Source organism: Heterodontus francisci, chromosome 4 (genome assembly GCF_036365525.1).
Source record: "Heterodontus francisci isolate sHetFra1 chromosome 4, sHetFra1.hap1, whole genome shotgun sequence".
In the NCBI taxonomy this organism is placed as follows: domain Eukaryota; kingdom Metazoa; phylum Chordata; class Chondrichthyes; order Heterodontiformes; family Heterodontidae; genus Heterodontus; species Heterodontus francisci.
In genome coordinates this window covers 187735523-187759556 of record NC_090374.1, presented here as the reverse complement: position 1 = coordinate 187759556, position 24034 = coordinate 187735523, and the positions used below count along the sequence as shown (strand labels likewise).

The window sequence follows — 24034 nt, the reverse complement described above, 5'->3', positions numbered from 1 at the left end:
CCATTAGAGACAGGATTGGAGGAGTGAGATGGTGAAATCCCAGAAATTGACATTGGGTCAGGATCTCGAAGTGATCCCATCCCCTGCCGGCTTTCCCTGGGGAGGCATTGAACGATAGCAGGGAACTCCCTTGAATCTGTCCGGTAAGTAATTAAGAAGTGGTTGAGGTTGGTAAAAGCCAATCATTAGGTGTTTTAACATTGAAGCCTGAATTTCCCAGCCATGGAACATGTTTCCTGACTTGTCAGCAACTCACCAGGGTCACTGAGGCGAGTGCACAGCAGCGAGAGCTTCTTCAGTGAAACTGACGAGCAGCGAAGGCTTTGACCAGTTACACAGAAGAGCACCAGCCAATGCCACTGAGAGGCTGCTGTTCAAAGCACTTCTTCTTTCAGAGAGTGCTTTCTCTACTTGACAGGTGATTGTCAACTGCTTGGAAGGCACGTCATCTGTCCAACACTTCACTCGCCTTCAGCTGCACTTCCTGCTGCCAGCCTTCACCACAGCATGCGAGCAGCTTATACAGCTCCACCTTCCACTTCTGCTGAGGTTCAAGAGCAGAGACCACACTACTGGCAACTGCTCCAGCAGCAGCAGCAGGCGCAACACCACCAGCAGCACCAGCTGCCTTTTCCTCAGCTGCATGCCGTTCCACAGGACAAAGAGGATGGATGCAGCAATCCAGTTGGAAGGAAGCAAGACCCCCCCAACACAGAGTCTACAGGCAAATGATCAGCTCCCTTGACATGTCTGAGCACCAGTGCCTCAGGAGGCTCAGGCTGGATCAATACCTGCTTCCCAGTGGACCAGGTGGACACACATTGCCAATGACCGACAATGTCACTGGAAAGCTACCCTGCTCCGCTTACCCTCTCTGCAACACCCCACCCCCCGGGATCTCTGCTTCTCCCCGAAGTTGTGTGCTCTCCTCTCCTGTAAGAAGAGAAAGCAGAGATGTGTGAGTGTTGGTAATATCTTGTGTGCAGAGGAGGGACGGACACCATTTGTGGAGGGTAACTGGGAGCAAGAGGGCAATAGGCTGAGGGTGAATGTGAGTGTTGGCTGCTCAGATGGGGATGTGAGGTGCCTGTGTGCCTGTCGCAAGAGGAATGAGTGGAGCTGCAAGGTGTGTTGACCTGAGGCATGCTGTGCAGGAGAATATTGGGCAAATCAGAGTGTGGGGCTTGGCACCTGAAAAACCGAACTTGTTAAGCCACTCACCTGTCCCTCCCTCCTGAGGTCCTGGATCCTCTTGGTGCACTGTCTCCAGTTTGAAGGGACCACACATCTGTTGCTGACTTCCTCAGCCACTCCATACATGCCTGCTTAATTAGAGAGGTTGTCCTATTCCTCCCGTCCTTGGGAGAGCCCAGCTCACTGCAGCCCGTCAGATCCTGCAGCAGGACCTCCAGGTAAGAGTGAGAGACTCAGGGACAGCCTTTCCAGATCTCCTCTCCATTGCTGTGGTTGCATCAGCCTGAAAAATCCAAGTGCTGGTGGCATTTTCTGAAACATGCAGTGCTCCCTTTAATTAGAAATCTTTCCTTTGACAGAATGGATGCGTCATCCCGCCCTCCCTTATTAATTGGCTGTTAATTGGTTTGCTCTGGTTAAAAGCAACCACAAAGTGTGCACACAAAGGGTTGGGTTCCAAACCCAAAAATGGTCCTGCCATTGCACCAGGGACCAAGTTGAGAAGATTCCACCCAATGTTTCAGGTCGATGACCTTTTGTCAAAACTTTGAGTATTTCCCACTGAGTATTTGCAGCATTTTCTGCTTTCATTAAAAAAACATAGCAACTGGTTCTACCTATGTTCTTCCTCCTTGGAGCTGGTAGCTTGTTGCAACAATCTTTTGAGGCCTGCAATCTGCATTTTCTATCAGTCTGAATAAAATCTTGTTGTTGTTATTTCCAAAGAGTTATCCAAAAATCAGAGATCTTTGTCTTCCTCTGCTGTGTTTGAGGACATGATGGTTCAATCCAGTACCAGTAGTACCAGTCAATTATACAGAAGTGGCATCACACCATTGCACATAATTAGATTAGAGATACAGCACTGAGACAGGCCCTTCGGCCCACCGAGTCTGTGCCGAACATCAACCACTTTCTGAAGAACATTTAGGCTGCAGATGTCAAGCTTTGCACCTATTCCTTGATTATTGTATCACTTAAAGCTCAGTGGGAGAATGCACTGTGGGTATTACATTCAAGCCAGATGGGTTCTAGGCTCAATCCCTAGACTTTGCCTAGTTATTTCATTTGAAGTGAGCAGCAGAAGGAGGAGGGGTGTGGGGGTGGTGATAGGTGGAGTGTGGGGGAGGGCACTGCAGTGTGAAGCTACAGTTGACCTGTGGTAGCAAGGAGAAAGATTGACTGGAGTTTGCACTTCGGATAGAATTAAGATTCCTCTACCAGAAACAACAGTCGTTCTCTATCGCTCCTGCTTCTTCTTTTCTAAAGGGTTGGCTCACTCCTTAACTTCCTCATCTGCAGGAATACAACCTAGGTTTGTCCAGTCTCTCATTATAACCTAGTCAATTGCAGCCTTTCTCTAAGGCCAGTGTATCCTTTGTAAGGTGGGCTGCCCAATATGGAACATACTGGCCCTGATTTTGAGGGCCTCTGTCTGGTGGAGAGGCACACTAACATCCTAAATATCATGGAGCTGAACTTACTGCCCTGTTGTCGATCCACCCACCAATATTTTCATTAGGACCTTCCGTGGGCGGCCTATGTGCCTACCTTTTATCAGGCAGGAATCTACTTGAATATGCAAATTGTAGTTGAATACAGGAAATCTGGTGCAATTTGACGCAGTGCATGTTCTGCCCATTGATACCAGGTGTTGAATGGCCTAACCAGCAGTTCTTAAAGAGACTACTGCAGGCTGCTCAGCAAAACTTCTGTTTGTTACAAGACTTTCCTTCTTCTGGCCCCCAAAACTCCATTGACCTGCAGCTGACTTTATTTTATTTATTTATTTAGAGATACAGCACTGAAACAGGCCCTTCGGCCCATCGAGTCTGTGCTGACCATCAACCACCCATTTATACTTTCTTTCTTTTGGGCCTCCTTATCTCGAGAGACAATGGATACGCGCCTGGAGGTGGTCAGTGGTTTGTGAAGCAGCGCCTGGAGTGGCTATAAAGGCCAATTCTGGAGTGACAGGCTCTTCCACAGGTGCTGCAGAGAAATTTGTTTGTTGGGGCTGTTGCACAGTTGGCTCTCCCCTTGCGCCTCTGTCTTTTTTCCTGCCAACTACTAAGTCTCTTCGACTCGCCACAATTTAGCCCTGTCTTTATGGCTGCCCGCCAGCTCTGGCGAATGCTGGCAACTGACTCCCACGACTTGTGATCAATGTCACACGAACTTGTGATCAATGTCACCCATTTATACTAATCCTACACTAATTCCATATAACTACCACATCCCCACCTGTCCCTATATTTCCCTACCACCTACCTACACTAGGGGCAATTTATAATGGCCAATTTACCTATCAACCTGCAAGTCTTTGGCATGTGGGAGGAAACCACGCAGACACAGGGAGAACTTGCAAACTCTACACAGGCAGTACCCAGAATTGAACCCAGGTCGCTGGAGTTGTGAGGCTGCGGTGCTAACCACTGCGCTGCCCTTTGTGCTCTCTCCTCCCATCACCATGATTGCCTCATCCCCTCTTTCAGTTTTATTTTTCTGCATCAGAGTTGATGGATTTCCCACACCTGCTCAGAGGCGGTAAGTGCTGGTTCTGTGCTCACAACTCGCAGTTGATATTGAAATGAGGCCTAACCCATAAACTAGCTTAAGCCTCTCACCAGTAACTTTAAGCGCTCCTCACACCACTTGCCCAAAGTCTGCTCAAGGTATAAATCAACCCCAGTATTGCAAATGAGAACTGTTATGGTATCACATATATATTCTATATGTCATGAAAGCAGACATTCTATTAGCCATTTTGATTGCTTTCTATACCTGTGAGCTAGCTTTTAGTGATGCCTTGACTTCTCATTCCCATTGCTTATCCACCTTCATAGTGCTTCTATCTTTAGATTGTACTCTATTTGTGATTCTGACAATCTTGCATTTTGTTTGTCTATGTTCTTTTGCAAATTTCTACTCCATCACAATTCACTGTATCATCTGCAAGCCAGGATGCATTTCTCACTGTCACTGACCCACTCGACTGGCTCTGCAGAAAGGGAATTGGAAATAACATGACTTGGACAGGAAATTGTAAGCTTATTTTTTTCATTAGGTGACATACATATTTATTGATATTTTTTCATATCGACACTGGATCCACAAATAAGCAGAAGGTATTACCCCCTTGAACTTTGCTTCCTCTTTCAAATTATCCAACAGTCTCTTATAATTCTTCTGCTCTCAAGCTGAACCAGATATTAAAGTGCATCTGATTAACTAATGCAGTGATGCCCTGAGTGAAAATTGATCATCCACAAAATACATTGTGATGGTAGCCTTGTGGATGCTAATAAAATCCAAGTAGTAATTCTGAAACTGTCATTCTTGTTGGGTTCTGACTCCACACACTCTTCTTTCAAAATCAGAGTCCAATAGGGAATAATTGCTCGAGGAAGCGTAGCAAACCTCAACGTTTGTGTTTTGGGAATGTTTATGCTTTACATTTTATGTGAAGTCTTTGATAATGCATTTATAATTATGATTTGTCTACACAGGCAAATCGCTGGATAAGAAACATGGAAACTAAAAATGGCTTGAAGATAATTAAGCTAACAGACTCTGCCTTCTTACGCACATTAGAAAATGGTATTAGGCTTGGCATGCCAATACTGTTAGAAGAGGTAAATATATTATACTCTATTCATTTTTATTCTCATCCAAATAAGTAACTCAGCACCCCAAGCATTATACAGAAATATCACCAAGTATAGGATCACCAAAGCATGCATTGTAAACATCTTGTATAAAAATAATTGCACTTATTTGCTCTATCATACTTCAGATATCACCCATCAGACACCACACTTTGTGGTAGATGCAAAACAGCATTAAGAAGTCAATTGCTTAGTGCTGGAGCTTCTGACCTCAAATCTGAAACATATAAGCATTTTACAATTTGTATAGTTCTCTCACCAATGAAAAATTAAACGAATTGATCTGAGTCTCTGATTAATTAAAATTAAGACTCTGTGGCCTTAAGGAGACACAGATGCACATTAACTTCTCTTCTTTGGCCTCCTTGTCTTGAGAGACAATGGGTAAGCACCTGGAGATGCACATTAACTAATAATCATATTTTACATGGTACAACACTTCTCTGCTTACAAAAGTGCATGACCCTACTCACCTTGAGCAAGGCCACTGGAAATCCATACGAACACATTCACACACCCTCCAAACCCACGACCTCTACCACCTAGAAGGACAAGGGCAGCAGATGCATTGGAACACCACAGCCTGCAAGATCCCCTCCAAGCCACACACCATCCTGATTTGGAACTATATCACCATTCCTTCACTGTCGCTGGGTCAAAATCCTGGAACTCCCTTCCTAACAGCACTTGGGTGTACCTACTGCCCTACTACTGCAGTAGTTTAAGAAAGCAAATCACCACCGCCTTCTCAAAGGCAATTAGAGATGGGCAATAAATGCTGGCCTCGCCAGTGACGCCCACATGACACGAATGAATATAGAAAAAAACCTGTGCTTTCTGCGAACACGTTAGAGCATTGTTCATTTGTTATGTAGACTTAATATTTTGTTTTTAAATTATAGCTGAAGGAGAGCTTGGATCCATCTCTGGAGCCTATTCTTCTAAATCAGAAATTTGTGACAGGTGGCAGATTACTTATGCGGTTGGGCGATACAGACATTGATTATGACAAAAACTTCAAATTCTACATGACGACCAAAATGTCAAATCCACACTATCTACCAGAGGTACTTCAGATAAAGATTTTTTTCCAACTTCTCCTCTGCTTCTGTCTTTGCTAAAGGAAGCAACCGATGCGGGGGTGTGCTTATACGTGCATATACAAAGATGTTACATCACCGATTGAAAGTACGGTTTTAAGCATTGGCAGATGTCTGGATTTTTTACCCAACTGCCTATTCTTCACAGGTGAAGCGAGACAATGTGGATTGGCAGTTATTTGAACATGGAAAGACACCACAGCTAACCTGATCCTGTCCACATCCAGTGCTCAAGCTCCTGCAAACTTTTCAACAGGGGTTACCAGTGGCAGAAATCCTGGCAACTTGGCCACATGGCATGAGCAAACTTACTGCGAAACAAATATTAGTGAATTGGGTAATGGCATGTGGGTGTTAAAGCCAAAGCTCATTCACTGTACTTATGCAGTTATCTCCTCTTAGGCCAATATGTGCAGCATTGCTTTCAAGATCACCTTCATGGCAATTGCTTAGCTGTAATTTGCATATATTTGCCAAGACTGACACATTTGTCTTCATAAGCACTTCGGTGCTGCTCCAAAATCCAAGCCAGCTTTAAGATACACATTATCAGTATTCCACCACCAATTTCTGCTCTTGTTTTTTCTTATATAAGAGTGCACCCCATGATGAGGCTTTAAATACAGCAGAAGGGAGATGGTCATCTGAATATGTAGACTTTGAATTTGTTAGTAGAGCAGAGTCCTTGATCATTTCCCTAGTTTTTAATGGCAACTTCATACTCTATAAGAAGATTGAATTTAATGCCATACCTCCAATAGAAAAATTAACATTTTGTGTGTGCACATGTATATACACAGACCCAGTTAATCTTTGATACTCCTTCGTAAGCTTGGTTCTTTGAGAATATTTAGGGTGATTCCACAATCCAGATCTCCTAGGGGGAGTGACCTTTACAGGCAGTGCATCTTGTTAGATCACTGGTGCAGAGCCATGATTTTCTGTCCATTAAAATGAATAGACAACAAATCATGAGCTGCATGCCTGCTATATCTGAGTTATGCTTCTGGAGAGCTTTAGATCATGGATTCACTCCAACTGAGTGTTGACTATAATTTGAAATGATGTTGCATTCCTGGAACCAATGATTTGCTCGGTGTGTATCACTAGATTTTACCTCACCTCTGACTGTAAATCTGCTCTTACTACACTTAATCACTTTTTTTCTCTCCGCAAATCCTACAGACATTATTCAAGAAATACATAACAGAAAATAAGGGAGCAAAATATAAGTGAGGGAAATGAAAAACCTATGCTCTATGTTTTACATATATTCATATATTTTATGTTATCCTTTCAGGTCTGTATAAAGGTCACCATTATTAACTTCACTGTGACCAAATCTGGCCTGGAAGATCAGCTGCTAAGGTAAAGATTCCTTGTTTTTTGTCATCCAACACTTTTCTATTCTTCAGTTATATTTCCGTTATTGGGATGTAGGTTTCAATAATCAATGACTGCTATACTATCCAATTCTTTTATGGACTGATTTCACAGTGAACTGTTCACTGAATTATAAAGTACATACTGCATTGGACTACTGAAGTAATTAAGAAGCTGGGAGGATATTTTTCAGAAAGGGTCATTTGACTGTGAGCTGCAGTTATCCTTTCAGAATTAATGATAAATTTTATAGTGGCATAAGAGCAAAAATTGACTTCTAGCAGAGGGTTAATTATGAAAGTATATTTCATTCAATAAAGCTATGTAGAGTAGCCTGCTGAGAAACATTACCTGATAAAATATGAATTAGTTCAGTAATGCAATAATGCAAAGTAATATATCAATGCAATCCACTCATGTGCACCATGTATCTTTAATATATTAAAAAAGATAGATAGGCCACTGCATTCCATGAAAAAAGCTATCCCCTATGTCAGTTGTTCTTTAAAGAGTTTTCCATTTTATAAGTACCCATATTTACTTGTAATACTTTTTACACTTGTATCCTCATTCATGCTTTCGTTACCACTAGACTTGACGCCATCCAAAACTCTGCTGCCCGTGTCTTAACTCACACCAAGAACTGGATTTTACGGTGGGCAGAGGGGACCCATCCACCAGCCAAAAAGTCAGTGGTGATCTCGTCTCTGCCGGGCCTGGGGATCCAGACTGGATTTTATGGTCCCCAGGCCATTAATTGGTCTTGGGTGGGATTTCCACCTCATTGAGGCAGGAAGTCCCGCCTAATAGAGCTGCTGGCCAATCAGCGGGCAGGCAGGTCTTAGTCCTAGCAGTGCAATCAGGAGCAGTGGCCACTGCTGGGACTACAAGCCAGCTGCAAGAGGAAGATGATGGCCGGCCCCAGAAAACAATTATGTTTTTGGGGCCTCACCAGGGGCAATCGGTCGGGTCCTGGCGAGGCAAGGGGGGGTCCGTTAGGGGAGGGGCAGCCCTCCGTGGGGCACAGGGCGCCCGATCAGGAGGGACCCCCCAGCCCCATAGAAGGCCGTCTAGTTTTATCAGGTGGGTTTTCTGAGGCCTCAGCTGCCTGCCAAACAAACGTAAAATACTCGTGGCAGCGGGTGGAGGCCCTTAAGTGGAAGATAATTGGTCACTTAAGGGCCTTGATTGGCCTGGGGTGGGCAGGCCATTTCTCACCTCCACCACCCCACATAAATTGTCAGCGGAGGCGGAAGTGGGTTGGGAAGGTCCCCCCCAGCCTCCCGCTCCATTCTACACTCCACCTCTGCCACCAGTCCGCTCTTTTGGGGCGGGGTGGGGGACGCGTAAAATTCCGGCCCAAGTCTCACTCAACAATCACCCCTGTGCTCGCTGACGAACATTGGCTCCCCATCAAACAACGTCTTTATTTTAAAATTCTCATTCTTGTTTCCAAATCCTTCCATGGCCTGGCCCTTTCCTATCTCTGTAATCTCCTCCAGCACCACAACCCTCCGATATCTGTGCTCCGCTAATTCTGGCCTCTTGTGCGTCCCTGATTTTAATCACTTCACCATTAGTGGCCAGGCCATCAGTTGCCTAGGCCCCAAGCTCTGGAATACTCACCCTACACTTCTCTGCTTCTCCACCACACTTTCCTCCTTTAAGACATTCCTTAAAACCTACCTCTTTGACCAAACTTTTGGTCATCTCACTCAATGGGCTGGATTTTCAAAATGGAGTTGGGAACCCAACGCCTGCACCTCAGCTGCATTGCCAACGTGATGTGATCTTCAACTGGCACTGCCCTAATTGGGCAGGTGGTGAGCTCGGTGCCCAATTAGTGAGCAGTAAAGATAGACAACAGCCATGATGTGGCCTGCCGTTGCCTTGCTGAGGAGAGCAGGCACCTCCTCAGAGTGACAGCAGAGTGAACAGGTGAGGCAGCATTCCATAATGAAAAACCTGTCCTGCACTGGGCCCGGTACAAGGTGCCTGTGGGCTGAAAACATTTCTTCTCCAAACGACGAAGTTAGCCCCCTGACAGCTGTGCACTATTGTGCACCAGACTGGTTGGGCTTATACGAACATATGAACAAGGACCAGGAGTAGGCCACTCGGCCCCTCGAGCCTGCTCCGCCATTCAATAAGATCATGGCTGATCTGACTGTAACCTCAACTCCACATTCCCACCTACCCCGATAACCTTTCACACCCTTGCTTATCAAGAATCTATCAACCTCTGTGGCAGGCAAGCCCCCCACCTGCCAAGAATGAGGAAAGTTAATTTCGCTACATGAACATTGATTTTAAACAGGTGTTGGTGAAGAAAGAACGTTCTTTAAAAAAAAATTGGAGACTTTGACTGGAGAGAAACATTAGCATATCCACAGACAGGGCGTCAAAGAATAAAGGGGCCACTCGCTGCTCCAATTTAATCCACAATGGACATTTGATTACCAGATGTTGAAGGTGGAAAGGCTAGCATTCCAGGTTCACTGCTAAAATGGCCGAATGCACAAACAGATGTGATCGGACCAGTTTGGTCACACGGCTGGCTGACTGTTGGCGTTTTTTGAATTTGAACATCCAACTAGGAATTTGAAATCAGAAGGCTGTTTGCTCCTGGACTAAGAACACCTCTCTCCTGTCTGCTCTCATCTCTTTCTCACCAGCTTTGGAAACTATTGAAGACAGAGGGACCCCAAGAGAGAAAAGTCTCCGACAGTGAACAAGGTTTAAGAAGAATACTAGGCCCCAACAAAAAGTAAGAGCTGTCTACAATCAAGGACTCTACGGTGAGCTGGAAACACAGAAACAGTAACAAGAAACCTCCTTTTAGAGACTGCCTCAAACCTCTCCATTTGATTTTGGTGTAAAACTATAAAAATTGCCTTACTCAATTTTTATATACATTACAAGTTATGTTTGTACGTTGCCAGAGAACTGTGTTGCAATCAATCCACTAAAATAGGCTGTAATGTATAGGGATATGAATTTTCTATTTTTTAAGCATATTCTTTTTGCTTTTAGACTTCTTTGTGATCTTTCAGGACAGTTGAGGAAAGGACGGATTGTCAGTCTTACAGAGTTAGTGTAACCCAAAATGTTTCCCTGCTTCTATGTGAAACATTTGCTGGTGTTCTTGTCTGTTGGACAAATAATAAAGCGTAGAAATTCTTTCTGGAAATCCCATTTTCATATTTATCTTCATCAGGAAAATTCTATGCACACTGAGCATATCTGGAGATCTGAGTAGGATGTCTCAACTTTGTATAATCACTTTCTACTTTAAGGCACTGCTACTTTATGTGAGAACAATTTTACAGGAACAATGTCTTAATTGTTTAAAACTAAGTGTGAAAAAATGAGTTTGTCCAATTGTTGACTTCTGCCACTCATGATTATTTTCAATAGCTATATTGTAAAAGAAAATTAGTGTTAAGAAGGAGAACTTATTAATATTGCCATTTATTTCTTGTGAACTGGCTCTTTCCACTCTGTATAGATGACAAATCATACTCTTTCATTGGCGATTTGTGATAAATAGCTTGGGACAAGTGCTGTCCTGTTAATATGATTACACTTCGCAAGCAACTTGGTCTATTTCATTAAAACAGCACTGCAGTGCATAATATGCTATTGCTTAGTTGTGATGTTGTGATCTTTTACAGTGATGTTGTGAGAATAGAGAAACCTGAACTGGAGGAACAAAGAAATCAGTTGATTGTTCAAATCAATTCAGATAAAAATCAATTAAAAGCTATTGAAGATAGAATCTTGAAGCTGCTTTTTACTTCAGAAGGCAACATTCTGGATAATGAAGAATTAATAAATACTCTTCAACAGTCAAAGGTAATTTGATTTATGAAGCACATTTTGTTTGCTGCTGAAAAATATTCAAGAAGAACTTTTATCACATAACATGGAGATGAGAAAAGCTGAGGCAGTTCCGAGAAATATTGAATTCCTGCGGTTAGATGTTTAAATCCCGGTGGGTGCGGAATGAGTGCACGTGCAATTTGAACATTATGTTATTGGAGGTCGGCACTGGCTCCCAACACCTCTGGAATGCGAAACAATTCTTAAAGGGACACTGGGAGGAAAGGAAAGGGAAGCACGGATGTCTCCAGTTAATTGACAGCGAAGCTCATTGTGGAGCTCATTGAGAGGCTTGTCAGGAGCAGTTTGTAATTTTCAATGGGAGTGCATGGGGGAAATGCCATGTCTGGTGCAGAAGTTGTGAACACTGTAGGGGGGGTGGTGAGTTGGGGGGGGGGGGAAGCAAGTGGGCTATTGGAAGGTCTGTCTAACATATTGTAGAAGCTCAGAATAAAGCTCAGCTGCTTATAAAGTTCCACAGAATAGCCATTGCTTTAGCTGAAAGACTTGCATTCAACAGTGGTGAGTGGTAGGAATCTGGAGAGGGATGTGAGGCCACTGGCATCACTTGGGCAGCTGTGGTTGGCAGGGCAAGGCCTCGTGAGCGAACGTGCGCCAGCTGAGGGAGGTTAGATGGGAACAGACTACTCTGACATTGGATAGAGCAGGAATGATGAGCTTCAGTAGATGCAATCTCCTGGACAGGAGGAGGCCAGAGGAGCACAGCGGGGGGCTGCAAGGAGACGAAGGCACTACCCTTGACATCAGGTCTACCGCCCAAGAGTCAGTTATCTGCAAATGACGAAACATCAGTGTCTATCTAGGCCGATGATCTTGGACATTATGCTCTGATCCACAATGACCTGAGGCGTCACGGCCCCCTTGGCAATCCTTTGCCTGCAGCCATCAAGGTCACCATCACTCTGAATTTCTATGCAATGGGTCATTCCAGGGATCAGCTGTGGACATGGTGGCATCTTGAGTCGGCAGCTCATCACACTATCAGGCAGTTCACAGATGCAATATTCTGGAGGGTGGGGGAACTACATCCACTTTGACACAGATATGCCAGTACAGGCACAGAGGGCATTGGGCTTTGCCACCATTGATGGATTCCGTCAGGTCCAGGGTGTCATCAAATGCACCCACCTAGCTATCAAGGCAGCAACACACCAGCCAGTCAGATCCCTGAACAGAAAGGGCTGCCACTCACTGAAATACCAGTTGGTCTATGACCACAGGAAGAGAATCTTGCATGTCTGCGCCTGATTCCTGGGCAGCTGTCATGGATCCTTTATCCTGCAAGAATCCTAGGTGCCGCACCTCTTCAGGCCAGATCCAGAATCCATGGGTGGCTGCTGGGGGATGAGGATTAACTCCTAAAAAGTTGCTTCCTGATGCCCATCTGCTACCCAGACATAGGTGGAGAGAAACACTACAACCAGAGCCAGTGCATCCTGACGATGCGCTTCCGTTGCCTTGACTGGTCAGGTGGTGCCGTCCAATACGAGCCAGCCAGTATTGCGTATCATGGTTGTCTGCTGTGCCCTGCACAACATGACGATACAAGGAAGCCTGGAGATGGATGAGGAGGAGGACCTGGAATGCCATTCCACCTTGGGCGAGGACTGGGAGGAGGAAATGAGGAGGAAGTGGACGAGAAAAGGATCATTCCAGATATGGTTGGCAGCGGAGGGTGCTTGGTGTTGCTGTCCCAAACCTCAGGGTGAACTACAGGTTGGCATGGCCGCAGGGCCACGCCGATTAAGCTGTGTTTCACATAATTACCTTCGAGTCTGAATGACCGAAGAAACATGAACTAATTTTCCAGCATGGAGAGCAATCACTCCTCAAACACCCACACCTGTGAAGTCCCATTGCCAGCCATGACCATAAAGAATGAGGTTTCCACCGTCAACACTCTCCAACATAACAAAGCATGAAAATACAACAATCCCAGGGCCCTACGGTCCCTCCCCCAGGCCCCCCACCCACCCCACCCAACCCAGAAGACTCCATCTCCCTTTTACCAGGAAACATCATTAACTCACATATCCAATTGAAAAATGAACTGGTGATATTGCAATTGTTACGACCCAGTGAGAAATGTGTCTAGAGTTCCCTCTCAGCCTTCACCTGCTCTTACCGGAACAGAATTTAATTTTAAACACACTGTTTTTAGCTCCCCCTTGGTGAATCCTTGTTCACCGCTTTCCAATTATAAGGCAAAGAAACCAGCACAAACTGGCTTTCTTAGATTTAAAAAATAAAAGTTGAAATTTATTAAACTTAAACTCTAATTCAGTTAACGCCTACGGATGCACGATGCTCCCCACGCTAGCATGCATATGCGATACAGACAGAAAAGAGCAGAAGAAAAATAAAGTGAAAAAGTTTGAGGCAATATCTGAAGAGTTGTTGTTACAGTTCTTGGAGCTCACTGTAGCATCCTTGATTGGAGGTAGAGCTTGCTTTTCGTTGAGGCCCTTGTTCGCTGCAGGAGACGTGTCTCTCTTGGGATTCATGTGTCTTCAGTGGATTCAGAGGCTTGTGAGAAAGAGATGGGAGCAGACAAGAGAGAGATCTTCTCAGTCCAGGAGCAAACAGACTTTCTGCCTTCAACCTCTGTGGCCAGTTCAAAAGAAAACCCTGGAACAGCCAGGTAGTCATGTGACCAGCTGGTCTAACCAGTCCTGGCCCTTGTGGATTGTGTCCTCCTTAGCAGGCCCTGGAATGCACTTTCTCACCTTAAATGTCTGTTAGTATGTAAATTTTTCTTACAGCCATGGCTGATCTGTTTAACAAGTCCTTTCTTCACTCCAGTAACAGTTTAAAATCAATGTTCATGAGAAAGTTAATGTGTCTCATTCTTAGCAGGTGGGGGCCTAGCATGACACAATGAAAACAAAACCTCATAAAAATGTGGAGAACAGCACCCATGTGACCCATTAAGTGAAGTCAATGGTGTGGCACATTTCACCAACTCTTCTACAGGATGCTCCCCCTGTGGCAGAAGATGATGTGGAGGCAGTCTGCTCCCTGATCTCTGCCTCTGGCTGAGATGCCCGTGGCTTTTTTCCTCATCTTGGAAGTGCCCGAGGGGCTCCTCCATAGCCTGCCACACCTGCATCATTGCAAGGGCTGCTTCCAATTCAGGTCCTTGGCGCACAGTCATTCCTGAGTTGGAGAAGGTTAGGGGCGGAAGCTTGATGCAATTGTCCCCTGAGGGGTGGCCCATTCATCTGCTGCTTTGAACATCTCGACCATTTCCTGGTGCCCTTGGATGTTGGGTAAGGCCACTGAATGGGACGCAGCTGGCATCCATTCCAAGTATCTCGGTGCCATCAGCGACACTGAGTAGTCTATGCTACAGAGAGTCACATGCTTTGGACAGGACTTAGTGGAGCTAGCGGGGCTCCTGGCACCGGGTTGAAAAGGCAAGGGGAACGCCACCTCAACCATTCAAAGGCCCCCCGGCTCTATTTAATGGCCACCCGGGCAATTAAGGGCAGACGCCAGGATCACCGTCCCTTTAAAGATGGGGATCCCACCTCCAAGAGCTGCTGACCAATCAGAGGGCCAGCAGATCAATAGTATCAGCAGTGCCACTGGGAGTGGTGGCCACTGCCGATACTGCAGAGGCCTTGGATCCTGGCCCAGTGCTGCAGACTTGGACCTCAGCTAAGGGAGGCTTGGTTGCTGGGATCAGTCCGGCAGGCCCCGTTGGTGGGTCTTGAATGCAGAGGAAAGGTGGAGGTTCAGGAAAGTGGGTTGTTTTCCACCAGGGGCTCTTCATGGGCCACAGATTGCTCACAGAGGAGGGCCACCAGCAAACCCCTTCGCCCCCCCCGCCCCGCTAAGCCCCCAGGGAGGTAATCTCATTTCACTGCGTGACCTCCCAGCATTGCGGAGGCTCCCTCAACCAGCAACAGATGGAAGAGGCCCTTAAATAGCTGATAATAGGCCACTGACGGGCCCCAATTGGCCTCTGGGTAGGCCCCCCCCCCCCACCTCCCGTTACAATTCTATGGCTCCCCCCCCCCCCCCCCACCGCCTCCTAGTCCATCCCTGGGGCCCGTATTAAATCTAGCCCTTTCTGTGCATGGGTTATGATAGTACATATGCGCTGGATGGATTCCTCCATTGCCTGCCCATGGCTCCTCAAGGCCTCAGGGAACTCAGAGAAATGGTAACTTATCTGCCTCTGGTTCTTGAGGAAGACCCACCTTGTCTGTGAAACCCGAGGCCCCGCATCTTCACACAGGAAAGCAATGCTATGTCTGTCCTCCATTCTCCAAGGGGGACTGCCCACAGCTGACTCTGCCTCATGCTCTTCCTCCTGTTCACACGTGATGTGAGGTTCACCCAATGCTCCCCTTTCTATGCTACTCTGAGGCCCAACTGGGGTGAGTGTGTCTGTGCTGGTGGTAGGTGCCAAGGGTTGAAGTGACAGTGCTGGTTCCAGTGAGACTCACCCTGCTGGGGAGGGCAGTGCTGATTGTGCTTGTGCACTCTACTCCCCCTCTACAACTGGCCCTGTGGGAAATACAAGAAACTGGAAGTGAAAACTCATCCTACTCAACAACTGCCCCAACACAACCATCCCCTTAGATGATAGCGGTAAAAGAGCCATAGCACGCATTGGACAGAAGTCTCCTTCATGCCCTTCACCTCAAGATAGAGCAATCAAATAACCCCGCTGTTCATGGCCTCCCATTTCGTCATTCTCCACTGCCTGACTCATGGGAACCCTGGTGACTGCCAGCGCTGCCTCACCCAACGGTGTCAGAGTGTAGAGTTGGGCCACACCACCACCCGTAAGGGCCGTTTCCTGTGTGTTGTGGGCTTGCTTCTCCTGCAGGACGAGAGGAGAATGATTCATGAGTAGGCTGCGCTCCCTCATCTCTTCCAACATGACATATATGTGAGCTGATGTGCCCCTTAGTGATGTCCCTTTCTGAATATCGTCCCATATGTGAGGGTGGCTGCGGTCTAGACACTTGATCTGATGATGTTAGGGAGAACTATGGACATTCTGAGATGTCAGCCCGTATACATGCTGGTGTTTATAGAGTTGGTGACCTATCACCTGGATGCAGCTGGCCACTCACCTTACCAGACCTTATCAAGTCATTGAATCTTTTCCTGCTGTTGATCCACATCCTAGTGGTGAGTCACCGGCTGTTGACCTCCATGGCCACCTCCAGCTACACCCTCTTAGTCTTTCTGGGGGGGAGTTTCTCCTTCCGGATGCCAGGTAAAGGACATCTCTCCTGTTTGCATCTGTTAACCCCTCAAGAGGGGCTTCAGAAAATTGTGGTGCCACCCGGGATGCATGCCCATGCCTGTGCTAGTCCTCTGAGCTCCCTGCTGCTCCATACCTTCAGGCAATGGCAAGCCCAATCATGGATGCTGTTTGTCTTTGAAAATCATCCTCGGTTTCCATATCCCACCTCCAGGCTGCTCCCAGCACCTTTAGTTGGGTACTGAACTCACCCCCAGGCCATTTTGGCCCTTTGTATTCAAAAATAGCATCATGTCAGCATTGCTGATGCAGCATGGGGTTGGGACCCGGAAATGTTGCGACCCCAGAACCAAAATTCAGCCCCTGATCTCAGTTACACCAATACCTCCACATTTCATTAAGTGATTCATGCTCTGAGAGTTTTGCATTGGTTTCCTCACATGTTAAACATGTCTGTGAGCTTAAGCCATCCCCATTACTTAAATTCCCCTTCACCAAAATGGTGGTTTCCCACTGTTGACCTGTACTAAAAAAAGGTGTGCTTTAAATGTCACAGAGTTGATCAGCTGTTCAGGGAAGTGAATGAACCCCTTCATGGCTTTCTTTGCATACTGTTTCATTACAAAAGAAGTGGAATGCAAGGAAATTTATGTTTAAAAGAAATTAGATGAGAATGGTGGTAGCTAGGAAAATTCACTGGGAAAAGAAAAAAAACACTGAGTTCAGCAAGTGGAGTGCCCAGTTCAGCTGTTCAGTGCTGTAGACAAACCTTTTTTATATTGTTTTCCTTATATTATATTTCTTTAAAATAGATAAATTATGAGCTCACGGAAAACTCAATAAAGGATTTGAAAGAAAGAATAGCATATATTTTCACGTAATGATGGTCATGAGGAAGCAGCTGCCGACACCCCACTCCTCCACCCTCCACCCCAGGCTAATTGCAGTGTTCAATGGACTCAAGTCCAGAACAGCCCTTAGTTGTACCTTGAACTGAAAACATTTGAAGGACTGGTGCTGTGTTCAGAGTGGCTCAAATCTTTCGGGTGGGATTGGGGATGTGGGTGGCATTTAAAAACAAAGATCAGTGCAAGAGCAAAGAACTGTGGATGCTGGAAATCTGAAATAAAAACAGAAATGCTGGAAATACTTAGCAGGTCTGGCAGATTCTGGGGAGTGGGAAACAGAGTTAACGTTTCAGGTCGATGACCCTTCATCAGAATACTTACCTTCATTTCTTTGTCCTTTCCCTAGGACTCATGCTGATGCTATGATCAGTAGAATTATGGGGTAGGCCAGATTCTTTTGAGGGCCTCTGTACTGGTGCACTCAATGAACAGATTGAAAGTAAAGTGAGGCAGGAGCCTGGGAATGCCACATCCCATCTCATAAAAAATAGTTACACTGATAAGCACGGGCTTTGTTTTGTCTTGTGGGAAATCCTGGGGCAGAGATTTGATGTAATGGGTTGCCATCACTTTTACTCTGTCATGCCCCTGAGGAAACTGATCCTACAGACACAGGCAGAAGAAAATCTCCCTTCATATGTTAGAAGGGCCGTATATACAAGGATATTCAAGCATGAATCGTGGGCATATTTCCTCTTCGTAACCAGTGGAAGTCTTGCTTTCCACCTCTCCACACCCAAATATGCTAGAAAACCAATAATGGAAAGAATGGGGACAAAAAGCCTAGGCCAATATATTTAAAGTATTGGTGCAAATTGGGATAAAAGTAATCAGAGAAGTCATAAGGCAGCTATGACCTGAGATATTATAATGAGCTGGCAATTAGAAGGATATTTATGAATCTGCCCTGCCAGTGGGGAGCTCCACCCACAGGAAGCTTAAATCAGAAATTGTTAAATTGATAACAGCATTAATATTATTAGTCTGAAAATTGTCAGCCAATTTTATGATGTGTACTGCTGGCAGGTGAGACTTCCCACTAGGAATATAGGAACATTAGGAACAGGAGTAGGCCATTCAGCCCATTGAGCCTGCTCTGCCATTCAATTAGATGATGATTAATTAGACCACTAGCAGTGCGGGCTCAGAAAATTATCCCTTAGCTTTACAGCATCAGGGACACCAAAGGAAACAATAATTTAATTTGAATTATTATGCACTTTTATTGCAGGAAATTAATTTAATTTTGCTTTTATACAGGTTACCTCAGGTGCTATCAAAGTTCGTTTAGAGGAGGCTGAGGCCACAGAACAGAAAATTAATTCTGCTCGTGAGAAATATCGCCCTGTGGCTATTCGTGGATCCGTTATGTATTTTGTTGTTGCTAGCTTGTCTGAAATAGACCCAATGTACCAATTTTCTTTAAAATACTTCAAACAGGTTTGATATTTTTATTACTTAACGTACACAAAATATATGTGTTTGAAACCCATTTTTAAAGTCTTGCTCTTTAACATTACAGATTTTACTTTTATTTTTGATGTTCACTTTATTTTAAGATGCTTTTTGCAAATATGTTTCTCTGTTGAAAACATATAGGTTCACAGATCTCAATCAGGACAGCAAATAAAGGCACTACAGTGCCCTCTGCACTCCTGGCTTGAGACAAGGCAAAGTCAAGTTTCCTACCCCTGACCACTATCCAGTGACTCTACTGGAGTGTGCTGGAGGAGGTTTGAATGAGGACACGATTGGGCTTGGCTATGATATCTGTCCAAATGCCCTCCAAATATTTACTTTTTAAATTCACACCTAGACAATGGCCCCTAAGAGGAGGTATTGGAGGGTAGTCATACTGCAGCAGGGATCAGCAGCTTCAGGTGAGAATGGAAGACATTCAGAATGAAGAAAACCTGAAATGTGAAATTCTAAAAGTTTGTGGTTAGCAATATTTATCTGTTAGAATGGCTTTTGAAATTTAAATGGTGAGGTTGTTGTGATGGTTGTGAAAGCAGAGTATGAAAGGTATAAAAAAATGTAGTCTGGCATAGGAATAATTGGCAATAGCCAACTCATTGTTCCTTTTGTTATAAAGCAACAAAATGGAATAACATCAAGGAGTATCACTGTGAAATCACATAGCCTACTCCAAACATCCAATAGAAACAGCTCAGAAGTTGGCACTGTTGATGCCTCATTTTCCTTGAAGTGATTGGCGACAAATAATTTTATATTCCTTAGAATATTTCACTGATCAAAGTGATAGTTGTGTTATAAATATTTTGTAGTTACTGTTTCATTAAAAAAAGCTTTTTAAATAAAATAATTTAAAACACATTTTTCAAAAACCTGGATGTATTAAATTACCCAAGACCGGGTATAAAACAGATGCCAATTGTAGTTCTTCCAATTGGCATCCTGTAAGAGGTTAACTAATTCAGCAGAGATCAACAAACAAACATGTATGTCTTAGTGATATCCATTGCTATACGCTCTAGGCCATAAAAGACTGAATTGTTTTGCTGCTTCAAAGGATGGTCAAACATACACATAGGCTGCAATAGTAAGGAATTATTATTCAATGCCCAATTTTTCTTTTGATAGCTGTTTAATTTAACCATTGAGTCATCTGACAAGACCTATAACCTGAAGAAACGTCTGAAAACTCTGTTAAATACAACATTATTCGCCATATACACTAATGTTTCCAGAGGCCTCTTTGAACAACACAAACTCATCTATAGTTTCTTACTGTGTACTGAGATCTTGCGCCAAAATGATGAAATTTCAGACGCTGAATGGAACTTTTTCCTCAGGGGAGCTGTGAGCTTGGATAAGGTATGTTTTAGAAATTCAGCTTCATGGATCTGCATATAAAAAATTACATAATTTTGAAATGCTGAGCGATGTAAATTTTGGGTCAAAGCAGTCTCTTAAGTTTTTAAGCCTTTTGATATTTGACCAGTTATTACGGTGTGATTATGTTTGTATGAACAGTTGTTTTTATTAGTATCTAGAAATGTTTCCATTTAATGCAAGGAGTTATTTATTCTTCTTTTCACTAACTTGAGCAATAAAGTAGACAAGAATAAAGAGTACTGAAATGTCAGTAAAAAGGGATAACAATCTATTTGTCTTTGTTCCCTGAGTATTTCTAACTCTCCATAACTGGATTAAAAATCTTTAATGGTAACTTCAGAAAAAATCTGATTTGTGTCTTGCTAATCCTGATCTTCAAAATTTTACATAGGCAGAAATAATCAAAACTGGATAGTCAATTCCAGATCACACCTGGCATTAGTAAATTTAATGAAGAGCAAGATTTTGAAGCATCACTGAAGCACTCATAAAAGATTGAAAGCATAGAAAGATACAATGGTGTCATACAATATGATCATGGGAGGTGTGGATAAGGTAGCATAAGAGTACAAAGGGCACAAGAAGCAGCAGTGCGTGGCAAGATTTAGTTGGGTCACTTTCAATTTAAGTGTAGATGGAGATCTGTGGGTTGAAACAAATCCACAACCACCAATTTTCCACCTGTACCAAAACTGAAAATGATCTCAGTCTCAGCAGGGATCCATTGGCTGCAGTGTGCCACCTGTTCCATGGACACCTGTAGCACCAATCAACTCTCCACACTGCAGTATCAGTGCCATCGATCTCATATTCTACGCCTTTGAGTTTTTTCTGGTATCCACAAAGGATATCCTGAGTCAAGCTGCTTTTCTCTGCAGTGCTCCATTAAGGTACTTCACTTGGCTAGCTGAAAGAAGACAGAGGGTGGTGGTTGATGGCAAATGTTCATCCTGGAGTTTAGTTACTAGTGGTGTACCGCAAGGATCTGTTTTGGAGCCACTGCTGTTTGTCATTTTTATAAATGACCTGGATGAGGGTGTAGAAGGGTGGGTTAGTAAATTTGCGGATGACACGAAGGTCGGTGGAGTTGTGGATAGTGCCGAAGGATGTTGTAGGTTACAGAGGGACATAGATAGGCTGCAGAGCTGGGCTGAGAGATGGCAAATGGAGTTTAATGCGGAAAAGTGTGAGGTGATTCACTTTGGAAGGAGTAACAGGAATGCAGAGTACTGGGCTAATGAGAAGATTCTTGGTAGTGTAGATGAGCAGAGAGATCTTGGTGTCCAGGTACATAAATCCCTGAAAGTTGCTACCCAGGTTAATAGGGCTGTTAAGAAGGCATATGGTGTGTTAGCTTTTATTAGTAGGGGGATCGAGTTTCGGAGCCACGAGGTCATGCTGCAGCTGTACAAAACTCTGGTGAGGCCACACCTGGAGTATTGCATGCAGTTCTGGTCACCGCATTATAGGAAGGATGTGGAAGCTTTGGAAAGTGTGCAGAGGAGATTTACTAGGATGTTGCCTGGTATGGAGGGAAGGTCTTACGAGGAAAGGCTGAGGGACTTGAGGTTGTTTTCGTTGGAGAGAAGGAGGAGGAGAGGTGACTTAATAGAGACATATAAGATAATCAGAGGGTTAGATAGGGTGGATAGTGAGAGTCTTTTTCCTCGGATGGTGATGGCAAACACGAGGGGACATAGCTTTAAGTTGAGGGGTGATAGATTTTGGACAGATGTCAGAGGTAGTTTCTTTACTCAGAGAGTAGTAGGGGTGTGGAACGCCCTACCTGCAACAGTAGTAGACTCGCCAACTTTAAGGGCATTTAAGTGGTCATTGGATAGACATATGGATGAAAATGGAATAGTGTAGGTCAGATGGTTTCACAGGTCGGCGCAATATCAAGGGCCGAAGGGCCTGTACTGCGCTGTAATGTTCTAAGTAGCTCAACAGTGAGCAGCATGAGCAGCAATTAAAGCTCTTTTACTCCCTTAAGAAACCCTCTGAACTATGCAGAGTTTTTATTTCTGAGCTGGTGCCTGCAAGCATAAAGTCGAGTGATGGTCCATGTTCAGGAGGGCTGTTATAAGAACATAAGAAATAGGAGCAGGAGTAAGCCACACCTCGAGCCTGTTCTGCCATTCAATTAGACCATGGTTAATCTGATTGTGGCCTTAATTCCACTTTCCTGCCTGCCTCCCCATAACCCTTTACTCCCTTGTAGATCAAAAATCTGTCTAGCTCGGTCTTGAATATATTCAATGACCTAGCCTCCATTGTTTTCTTTGGAACAGAATTCCAAAGATGAACAACTCTCTGAGAGAAGAAATACCTCCTCATCTCTGTCTTAAATGGGAGACCCCTTATTTCGAAACTGTGCCCCTCTAGTTCTAGATTCCCCCATGAGGGGAAACATTCTCTCAGCATCTACCCTGTCAAGCCCCCTAAGAATCTTAAATGTTTCTATAAGATCACCTCTCAATCTTTTAAACTCCAATGAATATAGGCCCAACCTGCTCAACCTTTCCTCATAAGGCAACCCCTTCATCCCAGGAATAAACCTAGTAAAAGTTCTCTGAACTGCCTCCAATGCAAATAAATTCCTCCTTAAATAAGGAGACCAAACCTGTATGTAGTACTCTAGGTGCAGTCTCATCAATGGCCTGTGCAGTTGCAGCAATACTTCTCTACTTTTATACTCGATCCCTCTTTCAATAAAGGCCAACATTCCATTTGCCTTCCTAATTACTTGCTGTACCTGCATGCTAACTTTTTTTGTGATTCACATTTAAATAATATTCTGCTTATCTATTCTTCTCTCCAAAGTGGATAACCTCTCAATTTCCCACATAATACTCCATCTGCCAAATTTTTGCCCACTCACTTAACCTATCTATATCCCTTTACAGATTCTTTGGGATGGATTTTACCAGCCTCTCCCCACCCCCCTTGTCCGGCTGGAAAAGGCCTCCGGGAGAGACCCACAGGTCAATGCTGTGAAGGCCTAGCCCCATATTGCTGGTAGCAGCAAGACCTCATAGCGGTCCCCCTATCACGCCGGCCATCCTGCTCTGATAGTACGGTCGGTGGCTGGCACTCCCGTGCCATCCGATCTCCAACCAGTGAAGGAGTGGCGGAACACTGGTGGGGAGGAGGGAGGAGGTAAGCTTTCAGGGTGGGGGGGGGGAGGGAGCAGGGTGAAACCTTTATGATTGGTCGAAGGGGTGGTGGGAAGGGGTAAAGTTCATAGTTAATTAACTTTGGAGGAGTGAGGGTTTGGGATCACAAGGTAAGTTTTTTTGGGGGGAGAGGACAAGTAATACATTTTAAGGTGGTGGAGTGGGAGAGAGTCACAATAATTTTATTCAGTTTTTATTATCTGGTTTCTTAAAAAAATTAAATTACATTGAAGGGCTGGAAGCCCTTTAAATTAGCGCCTGCGCAGTGGCGCCAGATGCTGTTGCTGGGGACGGATCACGCACCCCCTCCACGTCATCAGGGCGGGCTGTTCGTCCCAGCCATATAAATGAGCCACCGCGTATAACATCGCGACGGCTCCGCGGACCCTCATTTTTGAAGCTCTGGCGAGTTAGTAAAATTCAGCAATTTGTAACCTCCTTACAACTTGCTTTCCTATCTATCTTTGTATTGTCAGCAAATTTGACTTCAATACACTCTGTCCCTTCATCCAAGTCATTAATATAGATTGTAAATAGTTGAGGCCCCAGAACTGATCCTTGTGGCACCCCACTAGTTACAGTTTGCCAACCTGAAAATTACCCATTTATCCCAACTCTC

The 24034-nt window shown here is 44.6% G+C and overlaps 1 protein-coding gene across 3 annotated transcripts in view; it reads left to right on the top strand.

The window, feature by feature from the left end:
* Positions 1–24034, top strand: part of dnah6 (dynein, axonemal, heavy chain 6) — a 554194-nt gene that overhangs the window by 360740 nt on the left and 169420 nt on the right. For all 3 annotated transcript variants that reach the window (XM_068030693.1, XM_068030691.1, XM_068030692.1), the window contains 6 exons: positions 4704–4829; positions 5765–5929; positions 7263–7330; positions 11020–11200; positions 18641–18820; positions 19985–20218. In XM_068030693.1, the coding sequence (XP_067886794.1) occupies positions 4704–4829; positions 5765–5929; positions 7263–7330; positions 11020–11200; positions 18641–18820; positions 19985–20218 (954 nt within the window). The remainder of the gene's footprint in view (positions 1–4703; positions 4830–5764; positions 5930–7262; positions 7331–11019; positions 11201–18640; positions 18821–19984; positions 20219–24034) is intronic.